The sequence below is a fragment of the Dipteris shenzhenensis genome, chromosome 3 (genome assembly GCF_047967505.1).
Source record: "Dipteris shenzhenensis isolate YYH24624 ecotype China chromosome 3, Dip_SZ_1.0, whole genome shotgun sequence".
Lineage (NCBI taxonomy): Eukaryota > Viridiplantae > Streptophyta > Polypodiopsida > Gleicheniales > Dipteridaceae > Dipteris > Dipteris shenzhenensis.
Window position 1 is genome coordinate 49840241 of NC_141598.1, and position 17312 is coordinate 49857552.

The following is a 17312-nucleotide window of genomic DNA, read 5'->3' on the forward strand; positions in this document are numbered from 1 at the left end:
TTTCTGATGGCATTCCAGACGTTCTTGTGCTCCTTTCCTTTAGGGATGCCATTTTGGAAGGGGGAACGCCATTCCCTAGTCGCTGTGGTCCACACACACACACACACACGCACATGCACGCATGTATGTATGTATGTGGAATTTGGATATGTTCTATTCAAAAGGTAATGGCTGATTGTAAGTAGAGTCCCGCAGCTCTGAGGGTGAGGTGATGCTTGTTGAAATCGCCCCGTGTGCTTTCAGATTCTCTTTATAGTAAAAAATATTCTTTTCACAAGAAAAAAGAGTCCCATGTAATTACGTGTACTATCATGTACAGAACAAGGGAAAGGAGGAGTGAAGCGGTGGTTTGTGCAAAAGGAAAAATATCTAAAGCTTCTTATTTTATTTTTTAAGATTATTGGGACTTACGTCTTTGGCTAAAACGAGAACAGGGTGAATCAAATCCTCAAATGATTCTCACGTAAATCATAGTGCTTATTTACAATCCATATGGTGGTATATTATTCCTCATTCGCAAGCGTGCAAATTGCCCACTATACAGACCTTGTTAACAGTAATGGCTATAGCTCTAGTGATTAAGCAGGCTGCCATCCTAGAGTATCAATTGTGAGAGTAAAGTTAGAGGCTAAGGGAAGGTTCAATCCAGAGAGTGTAAGCACATGACGGTCTGCATGGACATGCAGCAATGAAAGAGCACCATTAATCAGAATATTTGGGTAGGTGGGTGCAATGAGTCCCAAGACTACAATCTGGTCTATCTTCAAACCTTCCTGGAGAGTGTACTCTGCAGCTACCACCTTTGATGCCACCTCCACTCTCCCCATCTTGGCCTCTGCCCAAAGATTAACCATGGTTGACCTACCACTTCCCACAGCCATCTCCAAATCTTCCCCATCATCCACATATAGCTGACCACTTGCCCTCATACCCTCTCCGTCTATGCTTGATTCCTCATGCTTGAATGCAATTAATAGTGTAAATGGGGTTTTTCTTGCTGCTGCTGTTGTCAGGGCTGCCTTCTGCATTGGAACAATCATCCCCTCATGAACATGCACGTTAATTGTGTCCCAAGGGGCTGATAATTCCTCATAAGAACCATTGCTATTGTTCACGAATTGAAAAGGGTCAAAGAGGTTATACCATGTCCCCTTTGGAAAATAGGCGTTTATAGATTCCACTCCTCCCTTGAGTACGGGGGATACAAGCACTCCTTCTCCAAGTAGATACTGCGAGCTGATGTTTAGGGTGTTTGAATCTTCTGGGAAGGAGAAAAATAAAGGCCTTGCAACTGGAGCTCCACTCTCATGGGCATCTTGCAGTAGTGTATACAAATATGGCAAAAGTTTATATCTGAGACCAAGGGCTTTTCTTGCAGAATGGGAAACAGAGTCCCACAGATAAAGCTCTTGTCTCCGTGAGTCCTTGTCACCATGATTTCGTGAAAATGGGTAAAATGCACCTAGTTGGATCCATCGATTGCATAACTCCTCCCCTGTGTCCCCCAAAAAACCGCAAATATCTGCCCCTGCCATAGGCACTCCAAAGATACCTGAATTCAATATTCCTACTATTGAGTAACCAAGGTCTTCCCACGTTGCAGAGTTATCACCCGTCCAATGAGCAGCATAGGTGCCGCTTCCAGGGAAAGTTGATCGTGAGAGAATAAAAGGCCTCCTGTTCGTCAGGTTCTTCAGAGCTCTGTTGGTTGCAATAGCCTCTGAAAATCCATACAAATTGTGCGTGTTGTATTGCAAAAAACCATCCTGATGAGTAGCACTGGTAGCAATGGTCCGTGCTCCAATATCTCTATGGGTTCCAGCCACGTTGATTTTGTAAGGGGGTTCATCCCACATGGTAGTACTGTCATTAGTGCACACAAGGCAACACGCTGCCTGATCAAGTGAAGCTGTGCATGTGGTATTTGTTGGATATTCACAAGTAGTACCACTGCAGAAGTTGGATGCCTCATTCATGTCAATCCACAACCCATCAAAAGGAACCATTGCATGAAAATTTGAAATCTCTGTGCCCCAGAAAGAATCTATATCTGGATGGAGAAAATCAGTAAAATAAACAGGGCCTGGCCAAACTTGAGCAAGGTAAGGCTTCCCTTCCCGCTTTATAAATATATCCTTCTCCATTCCATGTTGAAAAGTACTGTAATTTTCATCTGTACTAATTCCTGCATTAAAGGAAAGACGTACCTTTGGTCATGATGAGGTAATTACGTCGAGAAGGAAAACTCTCTCTCTCTCTCTCTCTCTCGTGCGTGGGCGCAAGTGTTAATAAATCTCAAGAGATTCTTTGTGCACAATCAAGTCTTCAACGCTAAAGAAGAGATACAACAACCCATTCCTTTTCGATACTGCTACACAAGATTTTTCCTTTTCCTACTAGTGCTAACAACCATTTACAGTCAACCTGTTAAGAACCAAACAAGGAAGATCTGTAAAGCGAAACACTCGAAACCCTTGTCAAGTTGTTGAAATAAGGGAGAAAAAGAGACGATTGTGTTTCATGCCCTGCAAATTTGGTTCCTGGTAAGCAGGCAGATTAACTCGATTCATGAGAGGTTTATTTTAAATGGAAAATTAGAGAATTAGAAGTTGGCCCGATAAGACTTGATGTTTTCTTTGAAAAGGCATTGAAACATAAAGGTAGAAATGGAGAATGAAAAGTCTCTTTCGGTTTTCTCTTATTGACAATTGAGTACATCAGTATATTGGCCTCCAACACTTTGTCATGAGGACGTACCCGGGTCAAGGATGAGCACATATTTTTGGCCATTTGCATGAAGTCGATCAACGAATTGCCGCATTTTGTCCACAGGATAGTTTACTGGATCAAAAGTGAAGTCTTTGTATGTGTCCATGTAGTCTATGTCATTCCACATAACCTCCAAAGGAATGCTTGCAGCTTGATAGTTGGCGACCACATTCTCCAAATCCTGAACGTTTTCATATCCATATCGACATTGTTGAAAACCTGCGAGGTAAGAACGTTAGATGTGAGCTTTACGAGATGTACCGAGTGGATCAGGCAAGGAAAATTTGCCACTTGTTCTAACAATCAGCGTTCTGTTCACTTTTCCACTGCCAACTTACAGTCCTTTCATCTGTAAACTCAGAAGAAACAATCCTTGCTCCTTTCGAGAGGAAATATTGGATTTTTTTTTGTGGAAATGTACATGCATAACTTACCTCGAGAGGAGAAAGTGTAACCGAGGACAGTTATCTAGATTTGTATAGTTAATTATTTCCCAGCATATGTGTGTGTGTGTGTGCACGCGCGCGCGCATGTGTGTACGTGTGCGCACGGTCATTGGTGTCAGAGTTGACTGAATGCCAGAGAGTAACAGCAGAGGTCTAATACAAACTTCCAATTATTCGATTATGAACGACAAAGTCCTTCATACGCACTCACATAATTATAGGTTCTCTCTCTCTCTCTCTCTCTCTCTCTCTCTCTCTCTCATGCATCAGTCACAAGACGTACATTTAGGAGAATTCTACACCAGTACAAAACTGCATATGGTTCCAAGACTCACCCAGTGACCAATACGGCATTGGCGCTGGCCGACCAATAAGTTCAGTGTATTGCCTCATAACGGCAAGGGGAGCTGGACCTGGAAAGAAATAGAAATCCAAAATTCCGCCAATGATTTTGTAAGTAAGAGATTTAGCTTGGTATGAGATGTCCATTCCATTACTGTTGAGGAGAAGGACTCCATGTGAAAGCCCGTCATTCCTGACATCCATATAGAAGGGGTGTGCACCATATAAACTGACGTCTGCGTTGCCACTAGGAATGTCGGATGCCCACAATGTGTATGTTTGGCCTCCGACTAACCGGAACCCTTCTGGTCGCGTACTCTCCCCTAATCCATAAAGTGCAGCATCATCCGGGAGGGATGTAGAAATCTCCAGATATTGCTCTTTAAACACCAAGGTCCCGAAGCTAGAGTCAAAAAGAACCTCTCCTGTGGAGTTTCTGGTGACGGAAAAACTAAATGGGTCGGTAGTATAAGAAAAACTCAATGCACGGGAAGCGACGCTATCACGTCTTGCGCTGCTTCTGAGAAATGTTTCTCTTGGGATAACATATTGAGGTATCTCCCATCTAGCATTTGTCGTGTTGGTACTGGTGATGTGAAAATGCAGCCGTTCAGAGCTCTCGTAACTGGAATATCAATGCGAAATGCTCATCAGAGTTAATCCACTACGATAACGTGTACGTACCAGCACATAAAATTTCGTAGTTCTAATAATATGAGATCGAAACTTTATTTTCACACGTGTTAGGTGACGGGCAGTGGTCTTATCGCGAGATCTTACAATCCTACATTTCATTTTTCCCGCTGTAGTTTTAGACAGGTTTCAAAACAATTCAAGAGTACAATGGGAAATCCTACGAACTGTCTGAGCTCTTCCACTCGTGCATTTGAAGGAACTACAGAGCACGCAGCATTCAAGTTCTCCCCCGGTTCTTGACAAAATAATGTATCTCACAAACGGTTTTCCTCTTAAAAAATTATGAGTATAACAGCAGCCACAGCAAGCACGTTATACGAAACTTATCTGGGCATAAAAACTTGTGTGAGGGTTAACAAAATGCACGAGGACTAGCAGCACAACCAGCTGCACAATCACAATAACTTACTAGCATACCTAATAGTCAGGCAAAGCTGATCGACGTCCGGCCCATTTACATCGGTCTTTTGATTGAGCTCGAGAAGAGCAATCAGGCCGTAGCTGGTGGTATCAACTGACGTCACTCGATATCCATAGTTAGAATCGTTGGGGGCTCGATATCCATGTAAAGAGGTCGTTATGCAACAGAAGAGAACGAAAACTTGGAGAGCGAACGAGGCAACATTGCAGGCGGTTGCCATGCTAAGCACCAACACACTGAAGTGCAGATTCTTCGATCTTTAACGTCGGCGTTTGAGCAATGCTACGAAACGCAGTGCAGGAAGCTACGTTGTGTTCAATGAGTGAATACAAGCTTGCCACCATTAATGTCACGTCGTCGCAGCTAGATGATCGAGAACATGAAGACAGCTGGGCTTATAGTTTCATAGCTGCAATATATTCATGTTGTTGTTGTTCAGATTCACGAGCGGCTCACTACGAAGCATCTACTGGAAGCCTTGAAGCCTCAATTTTGATATCAACAAAAAGCATGTCTGCACTTTCACCGACTTTTGCAGATGGTTGCCATGAGATTTAGCGGAGTGTGAAGGTTTGGATGGAGGGATCATGTGCATGATGCTCAGCTTTTGTGATCAACTTCACGTGCATGAGCAAGCGCCCAACCAACCAACCAACCAACCAAAAAGAAAGGATGACATTCTCGGGAGAGAAGGTGAAATCTTGAACGTGACATACCCAACATGTTAGCGGTACAAACGAAGGGTTTTTCAATCAACTTTAGAGAAAATTTTAACATGATTGCAATATCATGACTAGTTTTTAATTCAACTCTTAAATGAAATCCAAGTAAAGAGAAGTTTTTCAATTCAGTTTTTTAAACAAAAAAACTCCATTAGTTCGTGAGTAAAGAGGGGTGATTTTATTGGAGAAAAAGTTCAGGTTGGAAGTGTTTTAAGTCCTCCTTGAATACACGTGATACATAGAATTCCTTAATAGTGCATCCCCTAGTCCCCAACACATCTCAAGCTCCACACTTTGAAGATGTTGACACTAATTCTTGTTGTTTGATGTGATTTGAAAGCAGCGCCAAAAGGTTCAACAGATGTGATATTCTCTTTCCAATACATAATATTTTTTCACCAAGCATTCTTGTATTAGTTCATCAATACTTAGTGTCACCATTCATTAAGGAGTCATTAAGTCGAGATTAGCGTCTGAGTCCCGCATTTGTATGCTGGATAGATCATTGAAGTGTAGCCATTGAAAGGTTGTGTGCAGGATGGATGATTCGACTTCAAATGTAGTGGAATCTAACGTCGACGTCATCCCATTAGCCCGGCCATCTAACACAGTTTTGTCAAGTGAAGATGAATCCTTCTCATCTCCACTAAAGTTATCCAAATGGAGCATGCGACACATGACACTAGCAATTGTGCGACATTTCAAACAAGTGAGTAGAAAACTTAACTTAAGCGCAAAGGCAGACATTTTGACCAGGATTATACGACATCCAGACATCAAGCAGGTTTTGAACGAGACAGAATTTCCGAAGGAGTAAATATCAATGGCGATTGTTAAAACTTGAAGATGTCACTAGGTGTTGTCAAAGGAGTGCAAAGTGTTGATAAGTTTTTTTTTTTGCGCAAAAAGTAGTGCTAGTTATATTACTTGAAAGCGAGAGTACAAGAAGGCCTAAAGGCCAGCGGGCTGCAATCACAAAACAGATTCAGCCCGAGGAGTCAAAATGCTAAATACAAGCCTCTCAGGGCATAATCATCAGAGAGTGGACAAACAGCCACGGTGGAGGGGCGTAATGCCACTTAAGACTCTGAGTAGAGTGCTGGAAGAACAACTCCCGGTGGTCCCAATCGTGAAGGAAATGTCGTCTCTTTTCCTTCCCTGCCCGGGACTCTCCCTGAATGTGATCCCATTGACCCTTGAGCGTGTGAATGATCGTGCTCCATATGTCTGCGAGGGTCTGGGTAGTAGAAGTAGTCTGAGCTCCTACAGTCTGCGTGCATCTTGAAGTCCAAATATGCCAGCCTATGATCTCCCAAACTGGGTGCCGAGGCATCGCTCCTGCATCTGTCTCTGTCAGATGCCAAGAGAAGCTGTCCATGTATGCCCAGGTGGCCTGCGTGATGAAAAAGACGGGATCCTGTCGAGAGAACTCATAGGCCAAGTGATGTCCCGTCTCAATGCTGCACCAACAAACGGCTCCCCAAGTGATCGGTCCTAGCTCGGGTGTAGCCCTCGCTAGGATCCCCATGACTCCCTTCCAAACCGTCTGCGCATGCAAGCAGCTCCAAAGGCAGTGCTTCAGGGACGACTCCTCCTGAAAACACATCTGGCAATGCCCCTCCTGCCCCATCTGCCTCAACCAGCTGCCAACTGGAAGCCCCTTGTGTGCAACCATTCAAAGGAAGTAGGAGATCTTCCTCGGTCCCCAGCTAGCCCAAAGAGTCTTCTAGAAAGTGCGAAGAAAGACCAAAGATATCCCCTGGGCATACCACCTATGTGCCTGTGTGGGTAGCCCGCGCTTGAGAGCCCCAAGAGCACGCCGACCCATGCATGCATTGTAAGAGAAGAAGGGGGTAGGGTTCTTTGAGGTCTCCGATGGTGGCCAACGCCACTCTCCTGGATCCCACTCTACCTCTCTCAAGGAACGGCCCTCCCATATCCAGAGTCTCCAATCCTGGTCCTGCATAATCAAGGGGTCTATATGCCACGTCTTCCCTTCCAGCCCTACAATGCGAAGGCGCTGCCAGGGAAGCTGGGGGTCGATCACGGCCTCTCTGCTCTGTAGGCGACTATCATCAATGACGGAGAAGAAGTGTACCGAGGAATCCGAGAAGAGGCTTGCAACCACCAAAGGAATGCCTCGTGGAGTGAACTGTCCTAGCCACCTCTCATCTCCCGGGAAGAGCTGTCCGCGGTGACTATGGGAATCCTCCAACCTGTAGGAATGGCAGCATCAATCTCTGCTCATCGAGCCTGGAGCCCACGTGCCATACCTACTGCTGCTGCCAGCTCGCCTGGGCTTAGTTGGCTGTAGACATCCCTCCAAACCCGGAGCGAGCGTGCGGGCCCACGCGCCCAAAGCGCCCAAGGGATATGGGATCTCTCTCCAAGCTGGCGACCTGTAACATCTGTCACGTGGCTGCTCCAAATCAGGGGCTGTCTGTCTATCTCCTCTCGGCAGCTAGGGGGAACTTGGAAAAGGCTATGTCGCAACTTCCTCCAAACCGAGATGAGGCTACGGAGGAAGGGGGAGCGGGGCTGAGTCAAAGGAGCTGAAGTGAAGATCCATCGGATAGAAGGCTGCCACTCACCCCCTCTTTGGGGAGTACACGTGTTGAGACCATGCTGTAGCAAGAGCTTCCACGTCTGCCCTCCTGGGGTCAGATCGCGGATGACTAACTTGGCAAGAAGTGCCTGACTCTGCAGTTCTAGATCTATGATGCCGAGGCCGCCCTCTGTCTGGGGGGGAATGATTGTCTGCCAGGCGACCCTAGCTCTGGTGGTGCCGGAACCGTTTGAACCAAACCATAGGAAGTTCCGCACCAGTCTCCTCAGCTGGGCTACACATGATCTCGAGAAACAACAGCAAGAGGTCACATACCAAGCAGTGGCAAGAAGGACCTGGTTGACCACAAGGGCCCTGCCTGCCAAGGAGAGCCGAGCTGTGCTCCAGAAAGCAAGCTTCTGTCGTATGGAGGCTAGGATCGGCAAGAATTGCTGAGCCAGTGTGATGTCCAGGCCTACATGGAATCCTAGGTAACGTGTTGTCTGTCCTCTAGGTATCCAGCGAAACCCCTGGAAAATACCCCACTGTGAGCTGGCTCCCGAATCCGTAAGAAAACCAACTGACTTATGCCAGTTGATTTTCGCCCCAGCTGCAAGGCAAAAAATCTCAAGGGATAGTCTCACTCGCTCCAGTGACTCGACATCATCCTGCACATATAGGGCTATGTCGTCTGCATACTCAGAGTTCAGAAGCTCTGCATCCTCTCAAATAGGGAGACGCATCCCGCGAAGACCCGTGGTACGGGCTCGAAGGAAGTGGGTCATGGCCTCCACAAAAAATAGGAATAGGTAGGGCGCTAATGGACAGCTCTGTCGCACCGAGCGCTCGAGTGTGAATCTCTCCCCCATCCTGTCGCTGATGATAACCCGACTGGAGGCCGATTTGTAAAGGCTAGCAATACCTCTGATCCACTCGTCCGGGAAGCCAAATCGAGAGAGTGTACCTTCCAAGAAGGACCAGCCTACCCTGTCGTACGCCTTGTCAAAGTCGAGAAGGAGTATGGCAAGGTGCTGGCCACTGTGCTGAGCCCATTTCGTCGCCTCTGAGATAGTGAAGATGTTGTCCAAAATGCTGCAATCTTGGACAAAACCAGTCTGGGTGTCATGAATCAAGTCGTGTAGCAGGGGGCGGATGCGGCTACTGATCATCTTGGCAGGGATTTTGTAGGCGGTCGGGAGGAGGGTGATGGGGCACCACTATCTGATCTCCTGACGGTCCCCCCCTTTGGGGATGAGGCAAATCAGGCCTGTCGCAAGGCTCTCTGGCATCTACCAGCTGGAGAAGATATGCTAGAAGGCTGCGAGCAAGGGCTTGTGGATCTGCTCCCAAAAGGTGGTGAAGAAAGCTCTAGAGAGGCCATCCTCACCTGGGCATTTCTGCCCATCAATAGAGCTCACCGCATCCTGCATCTCCGCCACGGTGAAAGGGGCGAGAAGGGCGTCGCTCATGCTGGGCTGCACGAGCCGCGGTGTAGATCTCCATACCTCCCTGCAAATAGGGCCACGAGGGTCTGGGGGCTCCTGCTGGAACAATGATCTGTAGAAATTTGTCGCCAAGTCCCGGACCTCATCTGGATCTGTCCTGACACTACCATCCTGCGCCCTAAGAGAACGGAGTTGTTCCCCTGCTGACCTCTGTCCATGAGTCCTGAAGAACTCTCTGCACATCCTGTCACCTTTCCTAGCCCAGAAGGACTTGGAAGCATGAAATGAGAACTCTGAGCGACGTTGGGTGATCTCCTCTAGCATGGCTCGAGCTCGAACCTCTTGCTGTCTGAGCTCCTCAGAGCATGGAGAAAACTGTTGCATCCGCTGAATCGAAATGAGATCCCGTCTGAGACCCCTCTCCCGCGCCCAACACTGCTGTCTGACCTGAATCGCCTCCTGCTGGCAGATGAGGCTAGACTCAGCAAGCACCTGAGCTACCTGTGCTGCCATATCCCTGGTGGGGTCCCAAGCCTGCTCCCATAGGTCCATTATCTTGCTGTGAACCGCTGCTCTGGAGTAAATGGAGTCTGGGATCTGGCATGAACGTGGAGGTGAGGAATGAGAGGCTGAGTCCAGGACTAGGATGACTGGGGCATGGTCTGAGAGTGTCATCCCTGGAACCACTCCTAACTCTCCTCCTCTGCCAAGCGCGCCCAATTGTTGACATAGAAACGGTCCAGCCGCTCCAGAAGTTTGCCTCCCTCCCTCCTGTAACCCCAAGAGAAGTCCAGACTCCCGAGCCATCTGCGAAAGGAAGGCTCCCTCCAACTGTCCTGACCTCCCACTGCGAAGAGGAAGGAGTCCCAATCTGCCTGCTCTGCCTGAGCTATACCGAGGAACTCTGGACCCCATCCCTGCTAATCCTCTAAGGTCTCAAGGTTGTTGAAGTCCCCTCCTACAATCCAAGAGTCCATCTCTAGCAACAAGTCTGTCAAGGATCTCTAAAAAACGGCTCTATGTCTGAGATCGGTCAGGGCATAGATATTGAGGATGCCGATACGGGATCCCTCAATATGCAAGCCCACCCAAAGTGCATGTCCTGGGATCAGAGTGCCAAAACCACACACATGCTAAACTAGAGAAGCGTCGATGGAGGTACAAACACCCCCGCTCCTCCCCTGCTCGCCAATCGAAGGTTCCCAGTAGGTGTGGGAGTGGGCCTATTTCTACAAGTAGATTACCACATCTATAACCATCCAGTTATGTTGGGAGGGGGCAAGACGATTGAATGGTTGCTCTCTCTTAAGGTCTACCAAACTTACATTGTTTTTTGATGACATGTTAGTGACATTGTCTTGATTTGCTAAAAACATATTAATGAAGTGAGATGCTTTTTCTCTTTTATATGTATGGCAATCATGGTAGACAGAGAAGATAGGATAGGCCAACATCAACCGCAAAATGAGACTCATGGAAGAGGCCAAAGTGTTGCAAAATCGCAGGATTTTGTTACAATGTTAGGGCATCAAAAGTGAAAGTGCAACTTTTGCAACCAAGACTTCACAAGATCGGGCATGAGAATAAGAAAACATTTGATTGACGATGAAGAAAAACTAATAAAGAGATGTGAGGGACCAAGTGTCGAATCCGTTGCTGGCATCCTACAAGGCATTAACCATGCAGAGAGTAGAGTTACCCATGTACAAGCTGAAGATATAAATGAGTGAACATTTACTATGTGGAACTATTCTAATGGAATTTAACATTGATTTAGACCATGGGATTGTTAATTAATCAATTGCTAGTTCCTTACGTGTTTATTTGAGTCCATATATTTAAGACTGCGTGTAGCATGAACGAAAGCATTTAAATCTTTTGAATAATTGTGTCATATGGTTGGGATTTGAAAGTAGAGGGCATGATAGAAAGAGCTTCCATGTGCATGTAAGTAGTGCTAGCTACTGTACTAGCATGTGCGAAATACCGACTTTTGCGTACAAAGCATGATGTTGCAAAAGATCATAGTTCAGATAGATGCTTACTTGAGAAAGAGTGAGATGTGGGAAAAGGCAATTTGCCATCCCATGCCTAGGTCCCTAGACAGATTACCATGTTTATAACCATCTAATTATGTCAGGAGGGGGCAAGACGATTGGATGGTTGCTCCGTCTCGAGGTCTAGCACACTTACTGAGCATTGGCGAAATAAGAGTGAGTGAAATGATTGTTCCATGCAAGACATATTCAGGAAATAAAATTGTTCCCTACAAGACATATTTGGGAAATAAAATTGCTTCCAAGACTTTTGTAAATTATTGATCTATTAGTATGTGCATACAGACATGAACATGGCTTTAGAGACTAGGTGAACCTCAAAGACAAATTGGAAAGTGCAAGGGTCCGGGAGTGGAAAGGGAGGTAGCCATTTTTGGTGGTCAAATATCTGCAAGTATAGACACGATTGTGGATGAAATAGTCACACACCACCAGTCTCAACTTGTAATTGAATAAAGAACCATGGGTCTTGAAATTCTGGGCGAGCAATCGGTGACTATGGAAAGTTGTCCACAAAGTGCAACCACACACAATAGTGGCGTGGGATCCCTTGCACAGTTGGCAAGTTGCTCGAACGTGCATATGGAAAGAGGACAATGCAATAATATGCCTCGTTTGAATGCCCGTGTACGTGTGCAGCAACAATCCTTGGAAGGTTCCTTCAAAGCACAACATATCAAGAAGGCGCAACAAGATGTGTTTGAAGCTATTTGTCGCACGAGATATCCATTGAGCACGGTGCAAATCCCACATTTAAAAAAAGCCATGGCCTCTGTAGCTAATGCTGGCCCGGGTTTCACAATGCCTAGTTATGATGCCGTCCATATAAGAGCATGCTGGATGCATACTACAATAGGATGAAAGAAGAGATGCAGCAAGTGGTTTATGATGGCATTGAGAAAACTGATTGCACCATCGCATCAGATGGATGGAAGAATTTTAGCAAACGGCCCTTGATTAATGTCATGGTTGTGATGTTCAAAGGAGAGGCTTTTCGACAATCGATTGATACAAGCGGTGAGGCTAAGACGGGAGAATTCATTGGGGAGTAGTTCAGTAGATGTATTGAAGACATCATTCCTGACAATATTATTCAACTGATTACTAATAATGCTAAGAATTGTCGAAAGGTTGGAAAAATTATAAATCACAAATATCGACATATTTAGGCATCGCCATGCTCGTGCCACTGTGTCTGGTTCTAGTCTTGGAGGATTGGTACGAAACACTTGAGACAAACTTCTTCAAACTTGTCGTGGCTGAGGCTCGGAAGGTCGTGTTGTACTTTCTTAACCATGAGCGATGACTGGCTATATTCAAGAATCATCAGCCTACAAATCACCCGCTAGAGCTTCTGAAGCCAGGTGAAATGCATTTTGGCACAAACTATATAATGATGGTCCAGCGGTTGTTAAAGCAGTAGGCCCTTGCAACGAGACTCTATTTAGTGTAGAAGTCACAGAGTGGATAGCTGAGGCACGCTCAAACAACTCTCGTAAAAAAATTAGACCTAAAGTCGGTTAATAACTTGGCATTTTGGAAGAGGGTATCTGATGCAATGGAAGTTATGAAGCCAATTTGGTTTGCAATCCGTAGGTTGGATGTGAAAGGGCCAAGCATGGGTAGTGCTTATATGGCTTGGTGGACTACTGAAAGGGATGTTTTGCAGGAAGATACAAGGCCAGGTGAAGGTGGATACAACATGACTAAACAAACCACGTTGCAAAAGGTGGTGTGAAAATGATGGAATCAAGCTCACAACTCTTTGCACTATGCCGCCCATATACTAGATCCACAATGGTGGGAATATCGTGCAGAGACGGATGTACAAATTATGCAGTTGTGGCATGATCTTGGATGTTTCTTTGAGGATAGGATAGAGTATGCTTCTGTTGTTAAGGAGCTCTCAACTTTTTGAAATAGAGAAGGACTATTTGTCTATCCAAGAATCAAAGAATTAGAAAAATATATGCCAGCATGGAGATGGTGGGAAGATGTGGAGCATCCACACCTCATTTGCAAGCGTTGGCCATGAAGGTGTTGTCACAACCTTGTAGCAACTCCTCTAGCAAACAAAACTAGAGTAACTATAAGTATGTGCATTCTATCACAAGGAACTGCTTGACATCAGAAAGGTCGAAGAAGCTGGCTTAGCTCTATGCGAATGGTAGGGTGTTGGATGATGTGAAAGGGGTATTCACAGTGATATGCCAAAGTGGGTACAAGGTCCCTTGCATGATGCCCCTGTACTGATACACCCTGAACCAAATTCAAGTGACTAAGAAGAAAGACGTTGGTGTGATGTATGGATGTGTCTGATAAATGTTGCAATTGGAAGTCAAATGCAAATGAAACATTGCAATTCACACTTGTCTTCTATCATCAAGTGAAATGTTCCAATTGCAATTCTTTTAACATGCAATCCTTTTGAAATGCAATTTATTTAAAATTTAATTCTTTTGAAATGAGAGCCTTTTAAATGCAATTCTTTTAAAATGCAATTATAATGCAATCCACTTAAAATCCAATTCTTTCTAGATGCAAACCTTTTAAAAAGCAATTTATTTGATATGCAATTGTGTTTGCTGGTGGCCGGAGCGATGCGTGCTAGCCCTTGATGAAATTATAAATCTTTCCAAGCACACTTTGCATAGGGAGAGTAAACCCCATCAAAGTGTTCATGAAAGATTTATAATTTCAATGACGGCTAATTTGTGACAATTTACATGTCATCAAACATGACAATTTTCAGTTCACCAAACATGACAGCAGCTTGCAGTCATTATATATATGTTCAAAGTGTACACGAGAGCACTTATAGATTTTGGGCAAATCATACATTTTATGCCACAAATTATAGGAGCAAAGTATACATGTGCTCAGTTTGCAAAATTTAAAGTTACATTTGAGGTGGCCAAAAAAATACAAGTAATGCCCATTTTCCAAAAATTTAAAGACTCAAAAAAACATCTCTTTTGACACTTCTACAAGTTTGTGTCAATTTTGAGGTCCACATGAACAATTGCATCGTGTGCAATTGTTCAAAAGAATGAGAAATAACTTGTACAAGAGCACCAGTAGTATGAGCGTAGCCAGGATGGAAAGAAGGATGATCAACATGCTTGCTAGATGCGTGTACGTCTGAAGAAAATTGATTTGTAAAAACCCAAGCATTAAAGTCGCGCAACATTTACTTAGGTATATCACAATAATTAAAATACACCTCTAAAAGTTCTATCTTAAAAAAATAAACGTGAAAACAATAATCTTGATCAAATAAAAATTTAACTTGCTAATGAGTATACTTCATTGCATCGACTCCAAAATCCATTAACAAAATTGATATATGTCATTACAATATGGCATTACAATATATGGGACCTATAATCTTCACAACCGAGGATCCATTGAAAATGTTGCTCCGATGCCAAGAACATCATACAATTGCTTGGCCTGAGGAGCATTACAAGTTGGGTAGGCACTCCTGACCTTCAACATATTTGCCAGGCATACCAGGCAAAATCGATGGTGACACGAGAGCGCATAGTATCCGGTCATCATATCAAAATGATCTTGGCATATTGGACATAAAGGCCTATCATTCACAAAGGTGATACGTGATGGAAGGGTGGAGGGTTTTTTGGTAGCTAGGCCCACAAAATTTGGATTAAGTTACAAACACGACTTCAGTCTTCAATGTGTTGGAGGGCGGCTTGTGCCTCTCACGCTTGCTGAGAATACGTAGCGGAGATTTGGCATTGCTCCTCGTAGGCATTTTTGAGGTCTTGCCTCTGTCCTGCTTGTTGGAGCATTGCATTCAAGCGATTATCTTCAGTAAGTAGGCAGCACTTCTTATTCATCACCCGCCGATACTTAGACATAGCATCATGCACTATGATGCTCAGAAAGATGAGATATTTTCACGATGCACTTTGTGGCATAGGCTGTGGACCCTTTGCAACATCATCCCCCTCTTCACCTTCATCTCCCGCGACTTCATGCATGTTCATAAACAATTCAGAGCTTATCACACAAACTACACAAATGCAGGCTAATGAGTACACTATGTATGATATAACAAATATGAGCACACATGTAACAAAATGGCATGTACTTCGCTCACCTTATGTGTTGGGGTAAAGGGCAGTGTGCCCACCCACTTGTACAGTGCCCATGTATACTCATATATATATATGATAGAGGAATAAGTTGGAGTAGCTTTTGCTCCACCACTTTTGGTGTCTCCTATCCCTTTGTGTGTGCTCTCCTCTCCCACAACTGGTATCAGAGCTAAGGAGAGCTTGGTGAGTGTGGCCAGCAAGGTTAGAGAGGAGCAACCTGGTATCAAAGCGACGAGGTCGGCATCGGAGATGTAATATGGAGACTCGGCTCATTGGGAAGCGACGCTGGGAGGTGGCTTTGGTTTTGCCAGTCTCCACGACGATGGGCGCAGTGATGAGGAGCTCTTGGCTGCAGGTTGTTGGAGTTGCTGTGTGTGGAGGATAAGATCCGCTCTGACATTCGAGGGATGCCATGAGAGGTCGCTACTGAGTTTGTCGATGCTGGAGCCATTTGTTATTTGGCTTACAAATCGCCATCGGTGGGTTTGGAGCAATGGACGTTGAGGCTGAGCGTCAGAGTAGAGGCTGTGGCGCTGCTGAAGGGCTATGGAGATGGCGCTCGTGAGAGAGTAGCTGAGGGATATGGCTTGGCTACTCGTATGGTTGACTGTCTGCCAGTTTGCTCATTCGTGTGTGGTGGAGGCGCAGCTGCAGACTGGTTTGTCCCATTGAATAGAGGACTTGGCCGATGGAGGGTTGACTGTGTTGTGAGCTATGTCGAGTTAGTAGCTTGCTTGCCGAGGCATGACGAGTTGCTCACGTTGGAGGCAAACATGTGCTGAAGCTTTGCTTGAAGCTACTGTGGATGGCTGAGTGCCTAGGAGCAAGAGCTGTGGGCGTTGCAATGTTGATGATGGCTAGCTCTGTTGAGGATCACTCATGGCAGTCCGGTGCATGGAGGGCTGTAGGGATGCTCCATCCCGTGAGCAAAGGAAGAGCAGCCCAGTGATAGCAACAACATCCATTTTGGAGAAGATGAGCTGTTGGGGAGCTTGTGGATTGCATGTTTGATGCAGTTGTATGCTTGGGAGATAGCTGGTGTTGCATTTGAGGTCTTGGAGCTGAGCATTGGCTGATTTTGGTCTCTTTATGGGACATTTTGTAGAAGTACACCTTGTGGACATTAGCTATGGATAGGCTGATTTGAGGCTGTTGCTTGGGCACTTTGCGGGACTGGTCATATGCCATTTTGCAGTCTTGCACAAGGAGTTTTCGATCTGTACATCACTTTGGCAGTGGCATTGACACATGCTTTGACAGTGGTACATGCCTAGTTGAGATGCATTGACAGTTCGTTGGATGCATGGTTGTTTGCCTATGTTGGATACATACGGTGGTACGGTGATGTATTGATATCCTGTCAGATTAGCATCATTTGGAGCACATTTCGGGGCTGTTTTGCCAGCGCTTTTGGGCTATTTTATTGCTGATCTGTGAGCATTCTTGGGGCTGATTTGGTTGGGCATTATACTTGCCATTTTGCTGGTGTTGCAGTTGACATATGGGGTGATCTATTGGATGTATTTTGACCATTTTTGGGGCTGTTTTTTGCCGGAGCAGATGAGTGCTGTAAAGGACAGCATTCAAGGAAGCTGCTGTTGCTGTTTTTATGACAAAACAGTCATTTTCAGGACTGAATATCTCTTTCCTGGTGCGGAATCGCACTTTGTGCCAAGCTGGAAAGTTGTAGTTCACAGAATATACTACAACTTTTCTTTTGGAAGCAAGTTGATCCGGTATAAGCTGCA

The 17312-nt window shown here is 45.3% G+C and overlaps 1 protein-coding gene across 1 annotated transcript; it reads right to left on the bottom strand.

Annotated features, from left to right (window-relative positions):
• Positions 1–504: 504 nt before the first annotated feature.
• LOC147903944 (alpha-xylosidase 1-like) lies at positions 505–5033 on the bottom strand. The gene is made up of 4 exons (XM_087372644.1): positions 4671–5033; positions 3551–4182; positions 2758–2988; positions 505–2185 (listed from the first exon to the last, which is right to left on the bottom strand). The coding sequence occupies exons 1-4, from the start codon at positions 4892–4894 to the stop codon at positions 579–581; spliced, it is 2694 nt and encodes an 897-aa protein (XP_087228770.1). The 5' UTR covers positions 4895–5033; the 3' UTR covers positions 505–578.
• Positions 5034–17312: the final 12279 nt, after the last annotated feature.